The 26,450-nt window shown below is 38.6% G+C and overlaps 1 protein-coding gene across 4 annotated transcripts in view; it reads right to left on the reverse strand.

The window, feature by feature from the left end:
- Positions 1 to 26,450, reverse strand: part of LOC136862810 (probable imidazolonepropionase) — an 80,535-nt gene that overhangs the window by 26,112 nt on the left and 27,973 nt on the right. For all 4 annotated transcript variants that reach the window (XM_067139071.2, XM_067139070.2, XM_068225786.1 and 1 more), the window contains 3 exons: positions 23,947 to 24,082; positions 23,704 to 23,845; positions 5,408 to 5,633 (listed from right to left, as the gene is read on the reverse strand). In XM_067139071.2, coding sequence (XP_066995172.2) covers positions 5,408 to 5,633; positions 23,704 to 23,845; positions 23,947 to 24,082 — 504 coding nt within the window. The remainder of the gene's footprint in view (positions 1 to 5,407; positions 5,634 to 23,703; positions 23,846 to 23,946; positions 24,083 to 26,450) is intronic.

Consider the following 26,450-nt stretch of genomic DNA (forward strand, 5'->3'; position numbering starts at 1 on the left):
TTTGGGTCATGTAGTTATCAGATTGCATTTGGCAGATAGCGGGTTTGAACCCCACTGTTGGCAGCCCTGAATATGGTTTTCTTTGTTTTCCCATTTTCATGCCAGGCAAATGTTATAGCTCTATCTTAATTAAGCCCATGGTCCCTTCCATCATCTTTTTATATCTTACAAGGTAAGATAAGGGTGTATTCTGCCCGAAGGCAGGTCCGAACCTCCGCAGAGTTGTGCCTGAGCCGGAGTTTACGTACGGTAGGGTGGCCAGTTCCTTTCCGCTCCTCCATTCCCTTACCCCCACCAACAGCGCGTGGCAACCCATCCAAATCTTGACCACGCCCAATGTTGCATAACTTCGGAGATCTCACTGGATCCGGTGTTTCAACACGGTTACAGCCGTTGGCTTTACATCTTATAGAATGTAAAATATTATAGTGTGAGTACGTAATGTGTTTGAAGTCTGATAACATGTGTGTGCTTTGATGTCTTTACTGATAAGTGTATCAGTAATTAATTGAGACTAGGACTTGGAAGAAAGTAGTATGACCTGAATGTTTCATAAAAGCAAAGCTAGTGTCTTACCCAAACCTGGATGTTGATAACCTAGTCAGTACCCCAAGAAATATTTCCATAGATGTTCAGTCTTAGGACTGTTTTTACTAGCAGCCAATATTTCCTTACTTTGCTTAACACTGAATATACAGAAACTACTAGGCTGAGAATTCAGGATGAAAGATTAGATATACATTGTTCTAACAATTACATATTTATATTTTATGTGAAAGGCTCCTTTCTCTCACCACCTACCGAGCTACCCCTATTGGAGAACCATTTCAAAAATGGAAAATGCTGTGATCTGGATCTATCTCTGTCTCTCAAATCCAAGGACAGTGGTTCTGTGGCCAGGCCCTGAAAATATTCTCTCCTTCTATGGTCGTTACACTCATGACTGAGTATCGTGACCGAAGGTCTTTGTTGCTTCTCTCATAAATTAGTACAATTCTGTGCGATGTTATGTCCTCTGGACAGTAGTTCTCCATCATAAGTTAGTGAAAATCTTAAGCTGTGCTATTTCATGAAACATATTATCTTTTACAAATACTCAGTATAAATCAGCTGACAAAGTATTCTATGGATGCTCTTGTTAAATTTATAATCCTGGTTCTTTTAGGGTCTTGAGTCATGTAGCTGTGAGCTTACATTCAGGAAATGATGGGTTTGAACCCCACTGTAGGCAGTCCTGAAGGTGGTTTTCCATAGTTTCCTGTTTTCACACCAGGTAAATGCTAATTAAGGCCACAGCCATTTCCTTCCCAATCCTAGCCCTTTCCCACTTTTACATTGCCGAGAAACCTTCCATACGTTAGTGTGGCATTAAATCACTTGCAAGAAAAACAGAAAATCTTGTAGAAAATGTATTGACAGTACACAGTTAAATCTTTTGGCAATATGTCTTTTACATGTTTAGACACTAAAAGTGAAATTTTATGTACTGTATCTGTATCATCTTCACAACAGGTGCTCAAATACTGTGCCAAAAACATGTGCTCTCTGGACTGTGACTGATATTGTTTCTCATCTACTCTTCTATAAAACTACTGTCAGTTGCTGGGCTCTTTGGCTACATGGAAAGATAAACATCTGGTAACGAGCATATCACATGCTATTGTGATAGTGTGGTACTGCCCAAACACAAAACATAGCCTCACTGTTCACAAGCAACATACTGTACCAGGGGCGTCCACTCTTCCACCAGGCAAATGTTATAGCTCTACCTTAATTACCTCTATGGTGCTCGAGCACCCTTCAGAATTTTTCTGTGTGTGTTCAGCACCCCCACAAACACGGAGAAGAAATACAGTATTTTAAAAAGAGATAACAGAAGAAAAAGAAAGAAAAAACAAAGGGGGAATCTTAATTTTTTGTTGTAGTTCTTAACTCTACCAATACCAAGGTGTTTTTGTCCGCTGCATTACCAATGGTGGAGCTGAGGAGCTCTCCAATAGTTTTTCTTTATTTTATTCTCAATCACAAGTCAGATATATGGATATTTTATTAATTAGATCTGATTCATCCAAAACTTCATCAAGGTGTCATCTTCATCATCATTTCATCCTCATCACGACGCACAGGTCGCCTGCAGGCGAAATAAAAAGACCTGCATCTGGCAAGCCGAACTTGTCCTCGGACACTCCCGGCATTAAAAGCCATACGCCATTTCATTTTATCAACATATAAAAAAATAAACGGAATCTCAAAACTGCGGCGAACATTTTCATCAAACGATAGACTATTTGTAGGAACACACTCTTTGAGTGAGAATTAGAAATTCCATAAAAAAATTTAAATTTTTTACTAAATCTAACAATAAGGATCAAATTTGAGGCAATTTACTTTGTTTTAGACTCAGTTTGGTATCATTCTCAAAGAAAACTAGACTATTATGTTTTTTTTTTACCTTAAGACTTTGGAGACACAATTCATACTGTATTTTCTTAGCTTCCATCCTTCTAACTCACATATATTTAAAATGTAAAATCTCATACTTTTTCATGATTAAAACACACTTTTACCTTTGGCTTTTTCAAGTTATGAGGAATATGGTACTAGACTGGAAAGACAGGCACCTTATTCTGAACCTACATGAAGCTCAAACAACGGAAGTTAATATTAATGGTACTACAAGGGAAACAAAAATCAGAAGAGGAGTACGTCAAGGCTGCCCACTGTCACTGTTTCTCTTTAACCTGTTTATAGAAAATGCAGTTAGAGAAATGAGGAGTGAATTTTAATGGTATTCAGGTGCACAGTATCCGCTTTGCAGATGATATTGCTCTCTTAGCTAATTATGAACAGGATATGAGTAAGATGCTAAGAACATTCAACAAATCCATAGAAAAATTTAAACTAAAAATAAATGTAAAGAAAACGAAATTCATGATAGTAGACAAAAAGAAGCCTACCGGTAGAAAACACTTAAAATTAAATAATTTTTTTTTTGCTAGGGGCTTAACGTCGTACCGACACAGATAGGTCTTATGGCGATGATGGGATAGGAAAGGCCTAGGAGTTGGAAGGAAGCGGCCGTGGCCTTAATTAAGGTACAGCCCCAGCATTTGCCTGGTGTGAAAATGGGAAACCACGGAAAACCATCTTCAGGGCTGCCGATAGTGGGATTCGAACCTACTATCTCCCGGATGCAAGCTCACAGCCGCGCGCCTTTACACGCACGGCCAACTCGCCCGGTAAAATTAAATAACGCACTGATAAACAAGTCACAGAATTCTTCTATTTGGGTAGTATAAATACCTCTGATAACAGATCCCTTTCAGAAATCGAGAAAAGGATAGTTGTTGCTAAACAACCTTCTCAGTCTGGAGACCAGAAAATCATTTCTCAAGACCTTGTTTGGAGTGTGCTTCTGTATGGATGCAAAACCTGGACATTAGGGAAGCAAGAAGAAACAAAACTTGAGGCTGCTGAAATGGAGTTTTGGAGAAGAATTACAAAAACAAGTTGGATGGATAAAAGAACAAATTACATTGTTTTAAAGAATGTAAGAGAGGATCAATGTTTGTTAAATACAATAAAGAAGAGGAAAACCAAAGTTTCTTGGACACGTACTGAGACATGATTCTCTTCTCCAAACCATCATTGTTCACCGAGCTCGATAGCTGCAGTCGCTTAAGTGCGGCCAGTATCCAGTATTCGGGAGATAGTAGGTTCGAACCTCACTGTCGGCAGCCCTGAAAATGGTTTTCCGTGGTTTCCCATTTTCACACCAGCCAAATGCTGGGGCTGTACCTTAATTAATGCCACAGCTGCTTCCTTCCTACTCCTAGCCCTTTCCTGCTGTCCCATCGTCGCCGTAAGACCTATCTGTGTCGGTGCGACGTAAAACAACCAGCCAAAAAAAAAAGTCATTGAAGGTAAAGTACTGGGAAAGAGACCCAGGGGACAACCAAGGATGTCATACATCAAGAACTCAGTCAGTGAACTGGCATGTGGTCCATATAGCAATATGAAAGCAGAAGATCATCAGATGTGCCTACAGTGATTAGGCATTGCCTTTAGTAGATGATGATGATGATGATGATGATGATGATGACATTTTATGTGGATTTATATGGACTTTTGTTTGTACTCATTCATTATTGTTGAAAAAAGTGCCTAATAAAACAATAGTTTGTTTTCCATCATTCAAAATTACCTAAAACTGCATTTTCACAAGGGTAAAATTTTGACATTTTCTGGAGCCTTCCCCCTCTCCCTCTGCCACTTTTGGACTGTGAACTAGAGCACACTTACTAATTTTCAAAACCCAGCACCGCTGTACTGTATGCCTGAGCACCCTCCAACACTATTCCTTCCAAACTAAGGATAGTCACACTGATGCATGCAGGTACTGTGCCCCTCACTCCCCGCGGGAGATAAATTGACCACTCTAGCATGGCTGCAGAACTCGGCAACTGACCGTATATGTTGTTGTTTGTGATGATAAATTATGGTTAATATTTAAAGGAAAGTATCTTGATGGGCATAGGATAATAAAGTCCCAACAGAATTAACATGTTGAACATTGCCTTACTTAATCCAATCAATTATGAACATAAATTGCACCTTGTAATTGTATGTGTTTAAGATGATGGCTATAACATTGACTGTGTTCACACTGGTGTGCTTTTACTTGTGCTAGATGCATTCATCCGATGCATAAGGTACATGCTTCAGGCATATCTCAGATCAATTGATTGGCACGATTTTCAGTGAAGCACATAGTAATGTACATGTTCCCACTACTAGTGGATTTTTCATACAGCTTTGAAAGTCTTTGTGTTATTACACTTGTGTTTTGTGTTCACCATGATATTAGAACAAGCACTAGAGTTTATTGAATATTATAGATAATATACTGCATTATGTGTCATTATGCATGTTAAGTACCAAAATGGGTTAGGAAAAAAAAGCAATGTACATTTAAATCTTATAGCAATTGTATAGTATTTTTTGAAGTGATTCCATATACTGTACACGAGTTGATTATGTGTGTAAGTACAGAAGATATTATGAGTAGAATTTTGTAAATAATATAAAGAATAATTATTAAGAATAATGTAAATTATTTTAGCAATGCAAAAAAAAAAAAAAAGTGGTTAATATGGCAGTTGTGCAGAATTCACAGGTGATTGCCTATTTTTGTAATGTTATGTACATTAAGGTAATTTTCTTTTATTTTTTTAACACATAGTAAAGTAAATGTATTTAATTAATTTAAAAAGAGATTTTTTTCCAAGTCAGTGCTTACATTACCACCTCTGAAAACAATGGTGTGTTCCTTATTGACCTTCTGAAAATCTGGCAAATCTGGTTAGATCTCGAAGATGCAGTGTATTATTATATTTATTATATGTACCTCTGCAGAGCCAGTGGGGTGCAGTTCATCTCCATGGAAGTTCAGTCTTAGGCCAATGTCTTTACCAGCAGCCAATATTTTCTTACTTTGCTCAACGCTGAATACGCCAGTCTCACAGAACACATCAATATTTTCTACATCCACCTCCTTGAGCTGGATCATTTGTTTCAGTCTTGGTATTTGCTCAGTGATAATGGTGTGTGTTGCCTCATCTGCACTTCTGCCCCTGAAACATTTCATATAGAGTAGTTATTATTCATACATACATACATACATACATACATACATACATACATACATACATACATACATACATACATACATACGTACATACATACATACGTACATACATACTGTATCATATCCCCATATAAAGGTCCAGATATCTTAATTTTACGTTAATAAAATATTTCAATATAGCACCATCCAGAGCCCGAACTCCATGCTTTAGGGCGAGATGACCCTGTAGCGCGAGCTGCAGTCCTTGCGGTTACTCATGGGAACCCCAACGGAAAGCAAGATTCATTTCGAACTTACTCATGAAGACCACATAGATAGCGTTCCCAAGTGAGTCAGTGTAAGAGAAAGAAGGTCGCGGGACAGAGACAGAGATGTATGAATGTGTCACATGAAGCCAGTAGGGCCAACAACACTTAGCCAAATCTGAGCACTCCAGGCCTAGTAATAGCATGCTAATCTGAGATGTTATTTCCACACGAGTGCAAGTTTCAGCGAATGTAAAACACCGGAAAATGTTGATTGGAATTATGGAGCACTATTTGCACCATAGCGGTTATAAGTAGGCATGTTTAAGGTTTCCTACTTAAATTCAAACAGCCTTTGGAAAGGAGCGGCTGGTACACAATCTCTAGTGAGAGCGGGGAAGTACACAGCCCAACTAAAACTGGAGGGCACTATAAAGGATAGACAGCCGTGTGAGCATGAGGCTAGTTGCTGAAAGGCTGGTGTATAGTGCGTGTCGCTCGTATCAAACCTCGAGACAAAGTGCCTCTAACAAAGTGATTAGAAAGGGAGTAGAGTAGCTCACCCGAGCAATTACTGTGAGTAAATAAATATCGTAACGAGATTGAGTTTTTCAATTTAGTGTGGTACGCGTAAGTTGACTGCCATACGGACTAGTTGTGACCGGCTATCATACCCATAATAGGCTCTACTCATGGTCGGGCTAATATCATAAGTAGCAGATTAAGTCACTAGCATCTGGCCTAGGTCGCAGCATTGTATGCGAATACATACAAGGTAGTGAAGAGGAGTATCATATTTCATCATCCAGCTTCCAGGATTTGCCAAGGTTCGACAAAGAAGAAGACATCTGTAATGGCATTCCCAGAATTTGAGTGCCAGGCTTCAGGATCTAATGCACCCAATGCTAGAATGTGCTATTCCACAACGCAGCTCTGGACGGCGCACTGAGACAATGACGGAGAATTTCAGATTAGTTGAACTGCATTTAAGCATGACTTGTAATTGTAGATTGGACTTTGGACCTTTTCAGTAATGCAAATATTTAAGGTTTAATTTTAAAATGCCTTAGGCATGTTTATTTCAAGTGTAGGATAAGTAATATCTTGGGGCTGATGGCAGATGCCAGCCTTGTGTTTTATTAGCTTTGCTTTAGATGGTATGAGGGTAATGATGGTCTAGTTTACGTGAATTTTGTTTGTAGATTTCTTATGTACCATGTATGGACACGAGGATTATATTGGTGTCACAGTCTTCAAAATGAGTTGGAGGTCAACTTGCCTCTAGAGATTCGAACGGGGAAGAGACGCCATTGTTAACAGCTTTAGGATGTGCATGATTATGCATGGGGCATATTTTTCAGCTTGCAGTGAGACCAGAGAGATATTTACACCGTTGTGATTCAGAGAGGGTCTTTTATATGATACCGCAACAGACTAATCCATACTTGTATGTGGGATGAGAACCTAGAGAGGGTAGATGAGTGGCCAGAGAGAGCCAAGACATGTGTGTGACACCACAGTGAGATATGTGTGGAAGTAGTCTGAGGAGGCTTAGATGTGAAAATAGGCCAAGAGAGAGCCTAGATTCGAACCTGTGTATTCTAGATGCAAGGAGTTAGAAGCCATATAGAGAACAAACCATCTCATTGAGAGACGTGATTTATATATTTGAGTACAAGCTGATGAGGCCTAATTGCTGCATAATATTGGAACACAGTTTGATGTGCCATAATGAGATATAAATTTAGCTCAGAGACTCGCCTCTCTGACAACGTGATGAAAGACAAGAATGCTTTCGAGAGCCCAGAGGAGAAAGGTCTGTTGTCCCCAATGCAGGTAAAGACTGTCGATGGTGGTGGACCAAGCCACAATGAATGAATGAATGAATGAATGAATGAATGAATGAATGAATGAATGGGGTATACATACAAATCCATTATCCAGACCGAGGCAGGTTAGTTTCTGTGTGCATGTAAAATTATTTTACATTTCACCTTCTCTTTCCACCACTGACCAGGGTTTGCTAAATTAGCCGGCAAGTACCTGCTGTGCACAATACATGGCAGTTGACATCCAGAGCTCGTACAGGTCCTGCGTTCGAGACTTAGGACGTCCAATGTGTATATTTGTTTCCTTTTTCAGGATGTGTTTATTTTGATCTTGTGTGTGTTTGTTTGATGTATTTTTGTCCATTGTAGTTGTGTGCATCGTTGATTAAGGGAATTACGGTATGTGCTGATTTGAGGTTGTGAGGTTCTGCTCCCTCTCCAATTTGTTCCGGGTGCACCCTATGATTGTAAATTCAGTGTTATTTTGAGAGTACATACAGTCCCAAGCAAGTGTTTATTAAATTTGTTTACCGACTAGTTCGGATTTGTTTAATCGGCCGAGATGTGCAAATCTATAATTATATCTCGTGTCAAGAGACGATTTAGATTGAGGCTACGTGCCATAGCAGTTTAATGCATCTAAATCCTACGTCAAAAACACAATAATACCACCGTATCCCACTATGATAATTTTGATTTGGGTTTGAGACCAGTGTTTGTATTTGAAATCTTGAAGACGAATTTTATTGTAATTTTTTTGTAATTTAATTTTTGTTTGTCAACACATACATACATACATACATACATACATACATACATACATACATACATACATACATACATACATACATACACTTTAATTATAGACTGTTATGGCTTTCCGTCCGCAAGCTTCTGTGGATTAACTAAGCACCTCTACAATCCTCTGTTTGCAACTGGTTCTGTGACCTCATTTAGTTCTATACCTCATATCTTTAAATCATACAAAAATAATTTTAACAATCATTGTCTTGGGATACTTCTGCTTCCCTTACCTTCCATGGTCAGGTCCGTTATTCTCCTTGACAGTCCTCTTTTTCTGCTTGTATGAAACTGTATGCAGTACCGGCACCTTCTTTTCTCAAATTAAAAAAAAATTGTGATATACTGACAGACAAATCGTAAGTACAGTATTCCAGAAGATGGTACTGTGTTTAAGAATTGAATTTTCAGTTTTGATTCTCACAAGTTCGTAACATGTTACATGGGCTTCATAGGTTGGTAATGCAGCCGAAAACAGGAAGTTGTGTTCACTTTTGATCATTTCCAGTGTCAGATAATCGGTTCCAGTTCACGTGAGTTTTGAATTAATCTAGTGCCAGTTAAATCAGGGCAATCATGATCAAAATGAGTAAAATAAATAGTTAATTCATGCCAGTGAGTATAATAAGGAAGGCTGAAGAAGTAGAAATTATCAAGTCTACTGTACTTGCAATCCTCTACAACACAAAACTTGCACATAAAATACAGGTGGTGAAGAGGTTCCACCAAAGATTCATGGGGTCAAAAGGAAGCAGATTCTCATGATGTCTGGCCAGACATTTGACACTTTTGCAACAACAACAACAAAAAAGTTTTTGTGGAGAAAGGAGTGCATGGTGACGACGAGGTTATGTCGGAGTTTATGTTAGAAGTTTGGAAGTTGCTGTAATAGCACCTACATTGTAGGGTACCGGCTCCTCTTCTCTCAGACACTGTACCCTAAAGACATGTGGGAAAATAAAATTAAGATGGGTGGGTACAGAGAGTGGAAAACTTACCTATCGTTCCTGCCCTTTCTTTAGCGGGCTAGGTCATCGGCGAGCACGTGTACAGTTCGGTGTCTAGATCAAGTATAACTAAATAGGATCTAAAGGTCTAACAGGACAGGAGACATTGTTTTGTGAGTAAATGAGGAACGAGATAAAATAAACTAGATTTCAATAAACAAAAGCATAAACAAAAGATAAAAGGAAACACAGGTAACACATATACATACAGTACATAAATGCAAATTCCAGTCGTTGGCCATGAGGTGGCAACGAAACAGTTAATCTTTATGAACTTCGTGTAGTAATTGCTTTAGTATCTACTTAAATTGGCGATAAGTTTGAACAGGTTTTTCGCGAGAAACGCCTTGGCACAACATTTTAAACTTGTGATGTTAGGAACAGAAATTCTTTGCAGATCTTTTAAATTAAACCTAACATCACTTCCCTCACATACGGGATATAACTACACGAAGTTGTTGGTGAGCCTGTTACTCACTGGCAAGGATGGGACTTGACCCCACGACCTCTAGGTAGCATACGTGGTACTGCACTTTCTAACAAAAACACATGACAAGTCAACAAGTAAGAACAACACAAAATAGCACACAATAAAGCAACAAACACTACAGCACCTGAAAATAATTTACAAGCCAAAGGAAACAAAATACTTCACTCATCTTGCAGTCTTCGCAAGGGATGGATCTCCCCCTCCGAACTGCATGCTGAGCTGTGGCAATAACCGCTCGTGGCGAGGGACTGGGACAAGTTCGTCTGTACTTCCAGCCGTTCAAAACAAATGCCAACTGACACCTATACTCTCAGCTCGGCCCAGTGTTCATATACAGCTGGCAACTGTCTCAGGATAATGGGACCTTTAAACATTCTGTTCCCCTCAATGCGGGTATTCTTTCGACTCTCTGGGCCTCTTTATAATACACATGAGGATCATTCTCTTCTGATTCACATCAAGGCATATGTGCCGAAGCTCATATATCCAATGGAAACTATTCCATATCTCTATCAAAATCCACGAAGTGTCAACCGTACATTATATTTCTTTATCCCTGAGTCCCCGGTTCAAATTGAGTACACAGTTGTGGGAAAACCCCGCTGGCAAAATTTTGATAACCCTCGCTCTTTCGACGTTGAGGAACATACTCGTCCGCTTCACCACTTCCTGTGAAATTCATGCACACAGATAAACATGCACACCTTGACTTTAAGTAGCCCAGTACACCATAATGAGTTCCCTCTCAACACTATAAGGTGGCATATCCCTATGTTTTAAAGACCCTGATACTCCAACTAACTACATTATCAAACACAAAGGAATAAGTAAACTATTTGCATGACAACAAACCTAGATTGAACCTATCTCCCTCGTTACCAATAATAAAACAAGGATAAAACACTGGCTATACATGCATTAGTCCTGATATCAACACTTGGTTGCCAAAAGGCCTTAAATAAAGATTTAATTAAATTGAAATAAAAATATCTGCAAAAATTACTGTCCCTAACTCATCCCAAAACACCTGTTCAACTCATCTTAATGATGAAGACCTCATGGCCCCTCCATGCTGGACTCAGTTGTTGAATCTAGCCCATCATCAAGCTGTCGTCATCCTGGGTTGACAGTCCTGGTCTCAGCTCCCGGAATGGCCTCATCGCGATGCCGTCTTCTTGAATATGAGTGTTTGAAGGTCTCGTGCTATGGGCAGCTCTTGTTGTAGTTTCCCACCATGCTAATTGCAATTAAACACCCAGTCAATCGTCTGCAACGCACTCCGGACTCTCCTACTCTTTCTTATTTACGTTAGGGCAGAACTTTGTGGTGTATCAAGCCAAATGTACGTAGTGAATGCCTAGTGCTCAACCGCTCATGAACTCATGTTAGAAATCTGATTTTGACGTCAAGGCAAAGATTAGGGCCTAGCTAGCCGAAATGTACATAGCAAATGCCTCGTGCTCAACCGCACACGAACTTTATCAGAATGTCCGTCTTTACATTAAGGCTAAAGTTGCGGCCCAGCTAGCCAAAATGTACTTAGTGAATGCCTAGTGCTTAACCACACACGAACTTATGTTAGAAGTCTGTAATTCTTCCCGTTCTAGTTCAGGCTCTAGCTACACCCCTATCTCGAATTGCACACTGTTCACCTATTCATCTTCTACGACGAAGTCTTTGTTCTATCGGTAAGTTCCCGGTGCAGTCACCTGCCGGACTGACACACATGCGACCGCCTCTCCACACATCTCTCTCTACTAATTAGGACAGCCAGTGACGCCATGCTAGGGACTTCACCAAGATACACACTTGAGTTCTTTGTGTAGCGAGTCACTTGGTTCCCATGGTACTCGCGCGAATGTTGTATTATGGAAAACAATGCTCATTAACATCTCAAGACACATCATGTCATTCAATAAATTATGTGGAATGTAACTGTGGTTTTAATTTCTCTAATATTCTTCCAAGAGAATAGATATGGCCCTGATTTCCAAACCCGTTAGTCCTGGTTCTTGCCGCTTTAATTCTTAGCAGGGTGGTAGATGTAGTTCCCCAAACAATATCCGAGTATCGCCATCCTTTATCTGCTGTATTCTTTCTCACTCACTCCCTGCGCCACGCCCGTCTCTGCGAGCTTTGCCCACCTAAAACACTCAGCTCAAATTCGTGCCTTTTGTGAATTCAATACTCTGATGCTATATTATCGCTGCGTTAAATATCAATTTCTCTTACCATGAACGATATGGTTCAACATAGAGGACTGCTCTGCGGTAATCTATGCTCCTATCCATTTTTCATGGGCCTTCTTTTTACAAGCTGCCCTGACTTCATCACTTCACCAAGATCTTTGCTTTTTTTCTGATCTTTACACACACTTGTTCCTAGGCATTCTCTCTCCATTTCTACTACAGCTTCCCTATATATCTCTCTATACCATGAACCTGCTGACTATCTGTTCTATGGAACTTTTCACTAATCTTACCCATATATTTCTGTCCAATTTTCTTGTCCTAGAGATTTTCTACCTTGATCCATCTGCACACAGACTTCCATTTCTCTATACTAGGCTGAGTAATTCTGAGTTCACTTTAGATCAGATAGCGGCCTGTATCATCAAAAATTCCCATGAATACCTGTACATTCCTAATAGAATTTCTGAATTCGAAGTCAGGTATGAAATAGTCTGTTATGAATCTGGTGCCCCTACCCTGCTGTGTGTAACGGTGAGTAGCTTTCTGCCTGAAGAATGAATTCGTAACTGCTAATCCAGTAGTAGCACAGAAGTCCACTAAACACTTCCTATACCTATTAGCTTCCAATCTTCCCGACATTTACCTATTGCTTCTTTATATTCTTCAATTCTGTTTCTAATTCTTACACTGAAATAGCTAATTAGCACTATCCTATTCTTGTTGTTGACCCTGACTATATCTCTCAGTGCTTCATAAAACTTGTCTACCAAGAGAGTTGGCCATGCGGTTAGGGGGTTGCAGCTGTGTATTTGCATTAGATTTTTTTTTTTTTTTTTTGCTTGTGGCTTTGTGTCGCGCCAACACAGATAGGTCTTATGGCGACTATGGGATAGGACAGGGCTAGGAGTTGGAAGGAAGCAGCCGTGGGCTTAATTAAGGTGCAACCCCAGCATTTGCCTGGTGTAAAAATGGGAAACCACGGAAAACCATCTTCAGGGCTGCCGACAGTGGGATTCGAACCCACTATCTCCCAGATGCAAGCTCACAGCCGCGCGCTCCTAACCGCACAACCAACTTGTCTGGTGCTTGCATTAGATAGAGAGTGGGTTCGAACCCTACTGTCGGCACCCCTGATAATGGTTTCCGTGGTTTCCCATTTTCACACCGAGCAAATGCTGGGGCTCTACCTTAATTAAGGCCATGGCTGCTTCCTTCCCACTAATAGCCCTTTTCTTTCCCATTGTCGCCATAAGACCTATCTGTGTTAGGGTGACATAAAGCAAATCAACTAGTAAAAAAAAAAAATTGTCTACTTCATCCTCATCTATTTTCTCACATGGTGAAAACACCATGTTGATTCTCATCCTAATTCCTGCAACAGCTAAATCTACCCACATCATTCGCTAATTTTCATGCCTAAGGGAAACTGTGTTATGTGCTATGGTGTTCCTGAAGAAGAATCCTGCTACACTCTTTGTCTTTCCCATTTTGACACTTATTAAGAACATTCTTTAATCTATCTCCCCAAATATCAAGAACTTATTTTCTGGTATACAAGACACATTTTTTACCCTTAAAATAGGCATTGAAAATAGAATGCATCTTATATAACAAAGGTATACAGTTGTTACACTTTTATTTTCTGAATCCTTATGTTCTGTCTTTTAACTTCCAAGATCTTTATCTTGTGCACTCCTTTTGAAATACCAAGAACTTTGTTGAACCAGTTGACACAACAGCACTTGTGAACTTCTTGTGACTTTAAAGTTAAAAACTTCATTATTGTTCCGTATTGAATAGAGAAAATAAGATGTACAATATTATAGGGAAGGATCCACCTTTCAATACTCCGTAGTAAAAAGTAGTTACAACCTGTTTAATGGGACCGGTTTCAACACATTTAGAGTGTCATCATCAGCCAAATAGCGAAGATCTTAACAATAACTAACATATTAAACATTGGCAAAATATTAACATTGTATCACATCGTGGCAATTCAGTTAATGTTCAAAACACAATAATCACAGTCAAGAGAGTAAACAGAACTGAATTGCCACGATGTGATACAATGTTAATATTTTGCCTATGTTTAATATGTTAGTTATTGTTAAGATCTTCGCTATTTGGCTGATGATGACACTCTAAATGTGTTGAAACCGGTCCCATTAAACAGGTTGTAACTACTTTTTACTACGGAGTATTGAAAGGTGGATCCTTCCCTATAATATTGTACATCTTATTTTCTCTATTCAATACGGAACAATAATGAAGTTTTTAACTTTAAAGTCACAAGAAGTTCACAAGTGCTGTTGTGTCAACTGGTTCAACAAAGTTCTTGGTATTTCAAAAGGAGTGCACAAGATAAAGATCTTGGAAGTTAAAAGACAGAACATAAGGATTCAGAAAATAAAAGTGCAACAACTGTATACCTTTGTTATATAAGATGCATTCTATTTTCAATGCCTATTTTAAGGGTAAAAAATGTGTCTTGTATACCAGAAAATAAGTTCTTGATATTTGGGGAGATAGATTAAAGAATGTTCTTAATAAGTGTCAAAATGGGAAAGACAAAGAGTGTAGCAGGATTCTTCTTCAGGAACACCATAGCACATAACACAGTTTCCCCTAGGCATGAAAATTAGCGAATGATGTGGGTAGATTTAGCTGTTGCAGGAATTAGGATGAGAATCAACATGGTGTTTTCACCATGTGAGAAAATAGATGAGGATGAAGTAGACAATTTTTTTTTTTACTAGTTGATTTGCTTTATGTCACCCTAACACAGATAGGTCTTATGGCGACAATGGGAAAGAAAAGTGCTATTAGTGGGAAGGAAGCAGCCATGGCCTTAATTAAGGTGCAACCCCAGCATTTGCCTGGTGTGAAAATGGGAAAGCACGGGAAACCATCTTCCTGGCTGCCGACAGTGGGGTTCGAACCCACTATCTCCCGAATACTAGATACTGGCTGCACTTAAGCGACTGCAGCAATATTAAAATGTCAGGAACTGTATAAAAGAATATGAAAATAAAATTATTTCCTTTCACAGATTTGTGATTCAACAACGAAAAAAAAGGACAGTTTTGAAATGGCACAGATAGTGAATATGAATGAAATGCTGCTCACATTTGATGTAGCCTCAAATAGCACCATTGCTGAAAAAGGTGAAAATGAGTGGAGATAAAGATTGCACTATACTGTAGTACTTACGTGTTGTGCAAATTGTACTAAGCTGCTGCCGATGATAATCATCCAGCGAAAGACTCAGCCTAAAGAAAAAGTACCAGCAGGTGTGGTTGTAAACATGCATGAAAAGGGTTGGATGGATAGCAATATGGATCGATAAAGTGTGGGGAAGGAAAGGAGAAGTGCAATTCCAAAGAAGAAAGCTCTTCTTGGACTTCATTAGTTTCAGTCACACATGGAGTCAGTCAAGCAAAAATTCAGATAGTGCAATAGTGAATTGGCTGTTATCCCAGAAGGATTAACATCTCAAATAGAGCTCTTTGATGTTTCATTAAACAAACCTCTGAAAGCGTACATGAGAAAAGAATGGAACAAATGAATGATGGATACCAGTATTCATCTGGTGATGCCTAAATGTGCTCTGAAAAGGTCCACTATCACACAGGTGTGCGAGTGAGTGAAGGCATTTTGGTCGAAAGTAAATGAACAAATTATCATTAAATCCTTTCTTAAGTGTGGCATCACTTGAGGGAGGTGAGGATCATTTTTTGTACAATATGGATGATGTTCAAGAAGAGAAAGAAAAGGATGACATGAGTGAAGGAGAAGATTCAGATGGCAGTGGCATGAACTTTTCAGGTTTATAAAAGGTCCGTGCACTGTTCAAAAGCTATTATAGTATTTTATTATTTTTAAATTAGTCATCCTTTTCTTTTCAATTTTTTCCCCTGAAAAAAAGGTGATAAAATTTGGAAAATGCAGTATTTAGCTGGTCAGAACAAGTAACAAAAATGTGTCAAATTTAATTAATTCTCTAAGTAGGATTAGGGATTTCATTTCAGGAAACACAAGAAAATTATTTTGGAGATGTAGTTTACAATAGTATGAGCAAAACACTTTCCTATCAACTACAGCGAGCCTACAATACTTGTGCTCGATTCATATTAAATATACCTGTCCAAACTTATATCGGCCCTTTCCTCTCTCAGCTGTCACTGTTAAGGTTCACTGAATGATGTAAATGCCATGCTATTTTGCTCATAACACAGTATTCTGCAAATAAGCAAACCAGATTATCTCAGAATAGACTTTAAACACTTCTCCCCTTCAGGTAGAGCACACTCAAAGTCATTAACACGATCTGTCTTGTCCGTTACCATTTAACACAATAACACACATATCTCGCTTATACCTGCTATCATACTGTATGTTCTTGGAACTCAATCCCAGACATAGGCGATCCAAGGCTACTTAAAAGGAAATCTATATATATATAATATAACTTGTCCTGACTGACTGACTGACTGATTCATCATCGCCGAGCCAAAACTACTGGACATAAAAAAATGAAATTTTGGGGATACATTCATATTAAGATGTAGGTGCTCGCTAAGAGAGGATTTTTGGATATTCCATCGCTAAGGGGGTGAACAGGGGGGGGGGGGGGGTGAAATTTTAAAATGAGTGTATCTATATCTCAAAACTTTAGAATTTTATAGATGTAAAATTTGGTATTTAGAATCTTCTTTAAAAATAAGGAAACACGTATTTTTTTGTTTTCAGAAAATCCCAATAGGAGGGGTGAAAAAGCGGTTGAATGCCTTTAATCAGGATACCGGTAATTATATCTCAGAAACTTAAGATATTACAGACCAGAAAATTGGCAGTTTTGATCTCTCTTAAAAATTAAGAAACATGTATTTTTTTGTTTTTGGAAAATCCAATTAATGGGAGGGTGAAAATGGGGTGAATTTTTAAAATGAGCGTATCTATATCGAAAAAATTTGAAAGTTTACAAATGTAAAAATTGGTATTTAGAATCTTCATTAAAAATAAAGAAACATGTATTTTTTGTTTTTGGAAAATCCCAATAGGAGGGGTGAAAAGGGGTGAAGAAATGGTTGAATGCCTTAAATTAGGATTCTTATATCTCAGAAACTGAAGATATTACAGACCTGAAAATTGGTGTTTGGGATTTCCTTTAAAATTAAAGAAACACTTATTTTTTTGTTTTTGGAAAATCCAATTAATGGGGGGTTGAAACGGGGGTGAATTTTTAAAATGAGTGTATCTATATCTCGAAACATTTAAAGTTGATAGATGTAAAAATTGGTACTTAGGATCTCCTTTAAAAATAAAGAAACACGTATTTTTTTGTTTTCGGAAAATCCCAATAGGAAGGGTGGAAAAGGGTGAAAAATTGTTGAATGTATTTAATGAGGCTACTTATTTTTCAGAACCTGAAGATATTACAGTCCTGAAAATTGGTATTTGGGATCTACTTTAAAATAAAGAAACATGTATTTTTTCGTTTTTGGAAAATTCAAATAATGGGGGGTGGAAAGGGGGGTGAATTTTTAAAATGAGTGTATCTACATCTTAAAACTTTAAAAGTTTACAGATGTAAAAACTGGTATTTAGAATCTCTTTTTAAAAATAAAGAAACGTGTATTTTTTCAGAAAATCCCTATAGGAGGGGTGAAACAGGGGTTGAATGCCTTTAATGAGGATACTTAAATCTCAGAAACTGAAGATGTTACACTCATGAAAATTTAAATTTGGAAACTCCCATAAAAATAAACGAACACGTAATTTTTTGTTTTTGGAAAATCCAAATAATGGGGGTGAAAAGGGGGGTGATTTTTTAAAATGAGTGTATCTATATCTCAAAACTGTAAACGTTTACAGACGTAGAAATTGGTATTTAGAATCTCCTTTCAACATAAAGAAACACGTGTTTTATGTTTTCGGAAAATCCCAATAGGAGGGGTGAAAAGGAGTGAAAAGAGGGTTGAATGCCTTTAATGAGGATACATATATCTCAGAAACTGAAGATATTACAGCCTGGAAAAAGGTATTTGGGATATCCTTTAAAAATAAAGAAGCATGTACTTTTTGTTTTTGGAAAATCCAAATAGTGGAGGGTTGAAAGGGGGGTGAATTATTAAAATGAGTGTACCAATATCTCAAAACTTTCAAACTTTACAGATGTAAAAATTGGTACTTAGAATCTACTTTCAAGATGAAGAAACATGTATTTTTTTGTTTTAGGAAAATCCCAATAGGAGGGGTGAAAAGCGGTGAAAAAGGTTGAATGCCTTTAATAAGGATACTTAAGGATACTGAAGATGTTACAGACCTGAAGATCGGTATTTGGGATCTCCCTTATAAATAAAGAAACATGTATTTTTTTGTTTTTAGAAAATACAAATAGTAAGAGGTGAAAGGGGGGTGTATTTTAAAAAATAGTGTAGCTATATCTCAAAACTTCAAAAGTTTGCAGATGTAAAAAATTGATATTTAGAATCTTCTTTCAAAATTAAAGAACGCATATTTTTTGTTTTTTGTAAATCCCAAAGGGGGGGGGGGGGGTGAAAAGTGTGAATAAGGGGTTGAATGTCTTTAAATGAGGATACGTATATCTCAGAAACTGAAGCTATTACAGACCAAATAGTTAGTGTATGGAATCTCCTTTATATATACAGAAACATTTATTTTTGTTGTTTATGGAAAATCTAATTAATGGCAGTTAAACAGGAGTAACAAATTGGGGTGAATTTTTAGAAAGACTGTATCTACAGTATATCTCAGAAACGTAAAATGTTACAGTCGTAAAAACTGGTATTTAGAATCTCCTGTTAAAGCAAAGAAACAGGTATTCTCGGAAAATCCAATGAAGGGTCGGGTCCGGGGGGGGGGGGGGGTGAAAAATTGAAAAGTTAATTGAAATAAGTGTATGAGGATACTTACATCTATTAAAAACTAAAGTTTTTACAGACGTGATTATTGGTATTTAGATCACCTTTAAAAATAAAACGACGCATTTGGGGGGGAATCATCTTTGGGGGCGGGTGTGAAAAGGAGTTGAATTTGTTTCATGAGGACACATATATAAAAAACTGAAGATAATCGACATTTAGAAGATCCTTTACTATTAAAGAAACAAATATTTTTTGCCAGAAAATTCACTTAGGGGTGGGGGGGAGTGTGAAAGTAAGTGAAAAAAGTGATTTTTTTAAAATGGGAATACTTATATCTCAAAACTGAAGGTAACACACGTGAACATTGGTATTTGGAACCTCCTTTAAACATAAAGAAACACGCCTTATTTTTTCTTGGGGGGGTAATTCAACTTAACCGCAGTGGGGAGAAAACGGAGGTGAGACCAATTGATTTTACTGTTCCTAATGTACTTAACTTATAAGGACCCTCCGTCTCTCAGGCGGCAGCGCACTGGCCTCTCACCGCAGGGTTTCGTGGTTCAAATCCCGGTCATTCCATGTGAGATTTGTGCTGGACAAAGCGGAGGCGGGACATGTATTTCTCAGGATACTCCGGTTTTCCCCGTCATCATTCATTCCAGCAACACTTTCCAATATCATTTCATTTCATTTGTCATTCATTAATCATTGCCCCAGAGGAGTGCGACAGGCCTCGGCAGCCGGCACTGTTGCTATCCTCACCACTAGCTGGGGGCTTATTCATTGCATTCCTGACCCGGTTGAATGACTGGAAACAGCCTGTAGATTTTCAATGTACTTATTCTGATCATAAACCGATCATTTTTAATCTTTCCTGGGTTCGTTTTCAAGAGCCATATTTTCCTTTGGAGAACCTTCTTAGATTACTGTAGATTCTTCTGGCATATAAATAAAAATTTAAACACATTTTAAATAAACGATAGGTATAAGATTGGCCGTGCAATTGTTCACTTCTATAATAATGTCAATAATACACGGAAGTATGTCATTCGTATCGCCAGAAGTCCTGCACACTTGCCTACGGGCGACAATGGTGCTGGTCATACTGTCATCTATGACATTGGCAGCAGATGTAATTTACCGACAAGTAGAGGTCTTGCATCTTGCTGTGGGGTCCAGAACATCAATAAAAAAATTAATAATAATAATAATAATAATAATAATAATAATAATAATAATAATAATAATAATAATAATAATAATAATAATAATAATAATGTTCTGGACCATTGTCAAAATGGGCGGACTGTGCTGGAAACGGGTCCTGGACGGGTAATGACTACGATTGCAATCCGGCCGCCGGTTCAGTATCGCCAAGGCACCCAAGAGGACACCACGCCGGATCTCCTCAAAGATTTGATCCACATTAAAGGTACTTATAGTAAAACATGGCTAAGATTTAGGGACCCAACTGACCGGGTGGAATACCTGGACCTAGCCCGGGAAGTACAAAATCGATTGCTGGAAAAAAGATTGAAAAATGGGAGGAACGTTGCCGCAATCTCTCATAACATGAGTCAGATCGCTAATATCGGCGGGTTATATATAAAACGATAAGCATTCAATTTTAAGTTTCAGTATAATACCGTAGCGAAGCATGGGTATCTTGCTAGTATTTAATATAGTTCCTAAAACTGTAGAAAGTGGATCTCACTAAATGTAAATATTAATTTCTAAATTATCAACAAGGATACAAAATTGTAGAGGTTAAATAAATTAGAAATATGGTTTTTAACTAATGAATATACACAGTTCAAAAAAAATTAGGGGAACATGTTTTTGAATGTATGCCATGCTCCACAAAACAATACTTCACACCCAGGTAGATTACCAACTAAGCCTTTATTCTTTACCGTTGAAGTATACAAAAGAACATCGATGGATTCGTGTTCATTTTCAGAACACAAATGGAAATGTCCAAATAGGGGCGAAAACAAAGTGATAACAGTCCTCCAGGGTGGATTTTTATCACAGGTAGAAAGCTTCAGTATGGTGTATGTCCTCCACGAGCATTTATCACAGCTTGGCACCTACGTGTATGCTCCATGTAAGTCGACGGAGGTCACGTTGCGGTATAAGGTTCCATTCTTCAATGAGAGCCTGTTCGAGACCTTGGAGAGTCTGTGGTGGAACAGGACACCTACGAACACTTCTGTCAGACCTATCCCACACATGCTCGATGGGATTAAGATCGGGACTCACTGCTGGCTATTCCATCTCTCGAAAGAGATGACAAGATCCGTACGGCCATCAATACTGATGCCACCCCACAGCATCACAGAACCTTGTCTGAATCAGTCGTCTTCCTGGACAACATTTGGCATGTACTGCTCACTGCAGCATCTTCATACACGTTGACGTCCATCACGCTGTGTCAGGGGAAATCTGGACTCGTCTGGGAACAACACAGTTCTCCATTGGCGAAGTTGCCAGTTGATGTGGGTACGGGCAAACAGAAGGCGAGCTGCGCGATGTTGCTGCGTTAAACGAGGCACTCGAACAGGATGTCTGTGTCATAAGGACACTTCTCTTAACCTGTTCCTAACTGTCTGGTCAGGCACCCTGACTCCAGTGACCCTTCTGAGGTCTTTTTACAGTTCTCTGGCAGTTGCTGAATGATGCTGCGATGCACAGATGGTCAGATAACTGTCATCCTGTGGGGTTGTCATGCATCCACGACCTTGTCCAACTCATTGGCTGAACGGTCAGCGTACTGGCCTTCGGTTCAGAGGTCCTGGGTTCGATTCCCTGCCAGGTCGGGGATTTTAACCTTAATTGGTTAATTCCAGTGGCACGGGGGCTGGGTGTATATGTCGTCTTTATCATAATTTCATCCTCATCACGACACGCAGGTCGCCTACGGGAGTCAAATAGAAAGACCTGCACCTGGCGAGCCGAACCTGTCCTGGGATATCCCGCCACTAAAAGCCATACGACATTTCATTTCATCCACAACCTTGTCCAACCCTCCTTGTGAACTGGCCTGTCTCAATGTAGCAATCCCACAAGTGGTGAATAACTGACGGAGAGACATTGAGATCCACAGCAACATGACGAAAAGTCCATCCTTCCTGGATCAAAGTGATGGCCCTTGTAACTTGAACCTCGTTAAGATGTCTCATGGGATGTGCTGGTTGACATACAATGTGCTCAAATGACCGCAGTAGTCTATGTACCTCACAACTACACATGGACGCACCGCTATTCAGTTTGTTTTGTGGGGTCACCTGACAGTTTAATGCATGGCTACATCTGCAGATAGAGTATAACTTCGATTTGACGTACCCTGAGTAGCTAAATCTCAAGGTATGCTGTACAACCATTTGAACCCCACCTACCAAATTAATGAGATGCTCGTCACTATTCTATAGCAACTGGTATCCTGACAATCGGGACCACTTACTGGGCCAATTAGCCATTTCCTCGAGTTCGTGAACTAGGATGCGACTATAGGAATTACTTTAGTCATCACTGATAGTTAAATCTGTAAGTGAAATTTTAGCTTGTTGCAGTTAGTGCATAATAATGTTATTTGTTTTAAAATCTCTTGAATTGCTGTTACAAAGCATATTCCCCTAATTTTTTTGAATTGTGTATGTATATTATTTTATAAATTGTATAACTGTGTTTCATAATATGGTTTGGCATAATAGCAGGAATCACAGACTGAGCCCCACCATATAAGAAAGGATATAAATAACAAATATTAATTCCTGAAACATCCAGACGCATACTCTTTGCTGGTTCAGACAGTTCTACTTTCTTTCTTCAGTAACCTCCATGAATTATGATAGCACACCCATTGAATTCCATTACATTTGCTGAGTTGTTTCCTTGGAATCTGGTCTTATTGAATGGAAGTGGGACTCTGTCACTTCCCTATGTCAGAGGCTTGCTTAAAACATTCTGAACGTATTCGGTAAATTTCTGTGAAGAAGAGTGCTAGCCTTACTTACACATAGTCCCAGTGAGAATTTTAGGGACCACTGGTGGATTTGATGGTCTTAACTGTCTGAGCACATGGAGGGCCACACTCAGAATATGTCCGAGATGCTCGTCACTATTCTATAGCAACTGGTATCCTGACAATTGGGACCACTTACTGGGCCAATTAGCCATTTCCTCCAGTTCGTGAACTAGGATGCGACTATAGGAATTACTTTAGTCATCACTGATAGTTAAATTTGTAAGTGAAATTTTACCTTGTTGCAGTTAAGAACATAATAATGTTATTTGTTTTAAAGTCTCTTGAATTGCTGTGAAATTTAAAATATGGCAGGGTGTTAGAATTTCATCCCTGCAAAGTTCTTTTACCATGTAAGAAACCAAAAACATGGAGTTTCCACATTTAAACACCTTGAAATGCCATTGACGTCAAACACAATCAAATCCAGTAGGTTGGAAACAGAGGGACAGTGACTAACCAATTGTACAACTGAGGTTAGCTGCTACTAAAGAGGAGTTGTAGTTAAACAGTTGAGAGTACTTTATAACCAATAATGTGCTTGACAAGTAGCAAATGATATAGTATGAAAACTTACTTACTTTGGAACAGCATGGGCACTGCAGAAGGTGATAGATATCTCGATAGGAAGTTCTCGCTTAGCTCTCTGGAGGACTCGAAGCAATTTGAATTCAGCTTCTGTTTCTAATCCATAACCACTTTTACATTCTACCACAGTTGTACCTGCAATGAAGTTTATTTCACTTTGATAACTTGTATCATTACACAAAATTTCCCTCCTAATGTAATTGTATGACAAAATACAATGACTGATGCAGCAATACCTGCATGAAGCATTTTCATAAGTCGGTCTTTCAAGCTTTCATACAGGGTCTCTTCTGAAGAATCAATAGTGCTATTTACTGTTGAATAAATTCCTCCACCACTCTGATGAATTTCCAAGTAGCTTGCCCCTGCTACCTGCAAAGGGAATATCCTTAGGAATTAGTTTCTTGCTTTATGTTTTACACATTTAGTTAAGAGAATTCAAACTTCTCTGAACATGATATAGTAATTTTCTCTTATTTCTTGATGTATTAGTCTGAAATGCACGAACCTTTTAAATTGACCATGTGCATAGGGGTGGCAAAATTAGTGGGAGTGGCAAATGTTGGCAAATACTCCTTTTCATTAATTCCTAGAATAATATATTTTTTTGTTTTGGATATTACATTTAGAAGTCCTCTGCTTAATTTTTTGCTATTTACTCTTGGAGCAACACAACACCTGTATGGTTTTGCAGCCAACAAATAATTTAATATGTATCACTCTCAACCCCTTTCATCATGACAGTTTTTCCTCCTCGAGATATTGCTATTTTCTAACAGTATGTCAGTGTGACTTTCTTTGTTAACCATAATTTCTGATGATGTCAGACATCTAAAAGTTGTATATTTTCTTGGAAAGTTCAGGGATGTTGGTTGTGACAAAATATTATTTTATTATAAATCATTATTTCCATCATTTGCCCAGTGGATAAAGATGAAAATGTTCATAGTTGGCAAGTTTATGTTCTTCTATACATTTTTAGGTTCTGAATACTGTGGTTTAGTGTGATTTAAAATATTACTTGCACAGTGGACCATATTCTGTAGTTATTAAAAATACTTGACTATTATTATGTTTTCTTGGGTGGGGGTGGGGGTGGGGGTGGGGGTGGGGGTGGCAAATTAAAATTTTGCCTTGGGACACAGGGAAGTTAAATCCACCACTGCTTATAAGGACAACACACTGTGATCTAGGGGAGTTACCATGCTGAGTGGAACAGCCTTTGTCTGAATAATGGTGGGGAGGAACTTTTTTTGCTAGGGGCTTTACGTCGCACCGACACAGTTAGGTCTTATGGCGACGATGGGATAGGAAAGGCCTAGGAGTTGGAAGGAAGCGGCCGTGGCCTTAATTAAGGTACAGCCCCAGCATTTGCCTGGTGTGAAAATGGGAAACCACAGAAAACCATTTTCAGGGCTGCCGATAGTGGGATTCGAACCTACTATCTCCTGGATGCAAGCTCACAGCCGCGCGCCTCTACGCTGGGGAGGAACTGGGGAGTTAGATATGGTAACTGGTTTCTATTTTTTTTTTCCTTGCCATTTCTCTGGATCACCATATACTGATAACTACTGCTACCTGACACACTGGCCCACCACAGCTATTTGATCTGTGCTATGGAGGCGCTGATAGGAATTAGTTGTTTACACACTGAACGGAACAAAGCAAAGCAGAGCAGCCTTCATCGCTGCCTCTGACCAGGTCATTCCAGCACTGGAATGATTGTACCACAGTAGACAACGCCAAGCAAAGAGTCCCTAGAGAATGCATAAATATCCCCTCCTCAACCAAGAGATTCAATCATCATTCAATTGTCCGAGAGGGTGAACCTACATAAGGTGACATTAAGAAGAAGACTTAAAGTGGGTGAAGTAGACTTGAAGAATCTCTAAGGCTGGTTGGCCTGAGGGATGAGTATTTTACCAAGAGGTAATGGTAAGCGAAGACAATTTAGATATTGAAACATTATATTTACGACATCTATCACGGTCGGGGAAAAATCACAAGTTAAATAATTGTAGGATTCCTGAACTTCTGCATAGGGAGACAGCATATTCTCAGACAGCTCTTTGAATGATTGCAGATAAGGTTATATTGACAATTGGTAAGGGAGGACTGTTGTAGTCTGGCAGAGATAAGCTTTTGTCTCATGGTCATTCACATTTGTGGGACATCTGGAGGAAAAGCAGTTGGAAATTTCCACGAACTGCATCAGTTGAATTCTCAACATGAAGCTAGGCGGTTTAACTGTTTTATATGTGAACAGAATAAAATTTATTGTAAAGTGTCATATAAGAAATTAATGCGTGTTGCTTCAAGACGAGTGCAGAATCAGTGTGTTTACAAGATAGTATTTAAGCAAAGAATGTGTCCTGCAATGAAGAGCTAAGTCCAGAGGTGGCTGGCATAAGATGAAGCTGAGATAATGCCATGCCAAACAGTGCAATTACAGGTCTGTCTAATTTAAGTATTATATTTTTGTAGTTAGAGATGTAAATGCTTGTCCCTTTAAATTAATTAATATATAAATCATAACATCGTGTTGTATATATGGCATGTGTAATTAAGTATGGTGCGATAATGATGATGTGTCTTGTCGTTATTCCATTGTGGAGGCAAATTGTCTGTTATTTAGGTCAGCAGGTGAGACTTTAAACTGTGTTTAAATTTCTTAAAAAATAAAATAAAAGTGAAGTTAAATATTGCAATGAAAATCAAATGAAATAATGCTTGGGCCAGT

This window comes from Anabrus simplex, chromosome 2 (genome assembly GCF_040414725.1).
Source record: "Anabrus simplex isolate iqAnaSimp1 chromosome 2, ASM4041472v1, whole genome shotgun sequence".
Taxonomy (NCBI): Eukaryota; Metazoa; Arthropoda; class Insecta; order Orthoptera; family Tettigoniidae; genus Anabrus; species Anabrus simplex.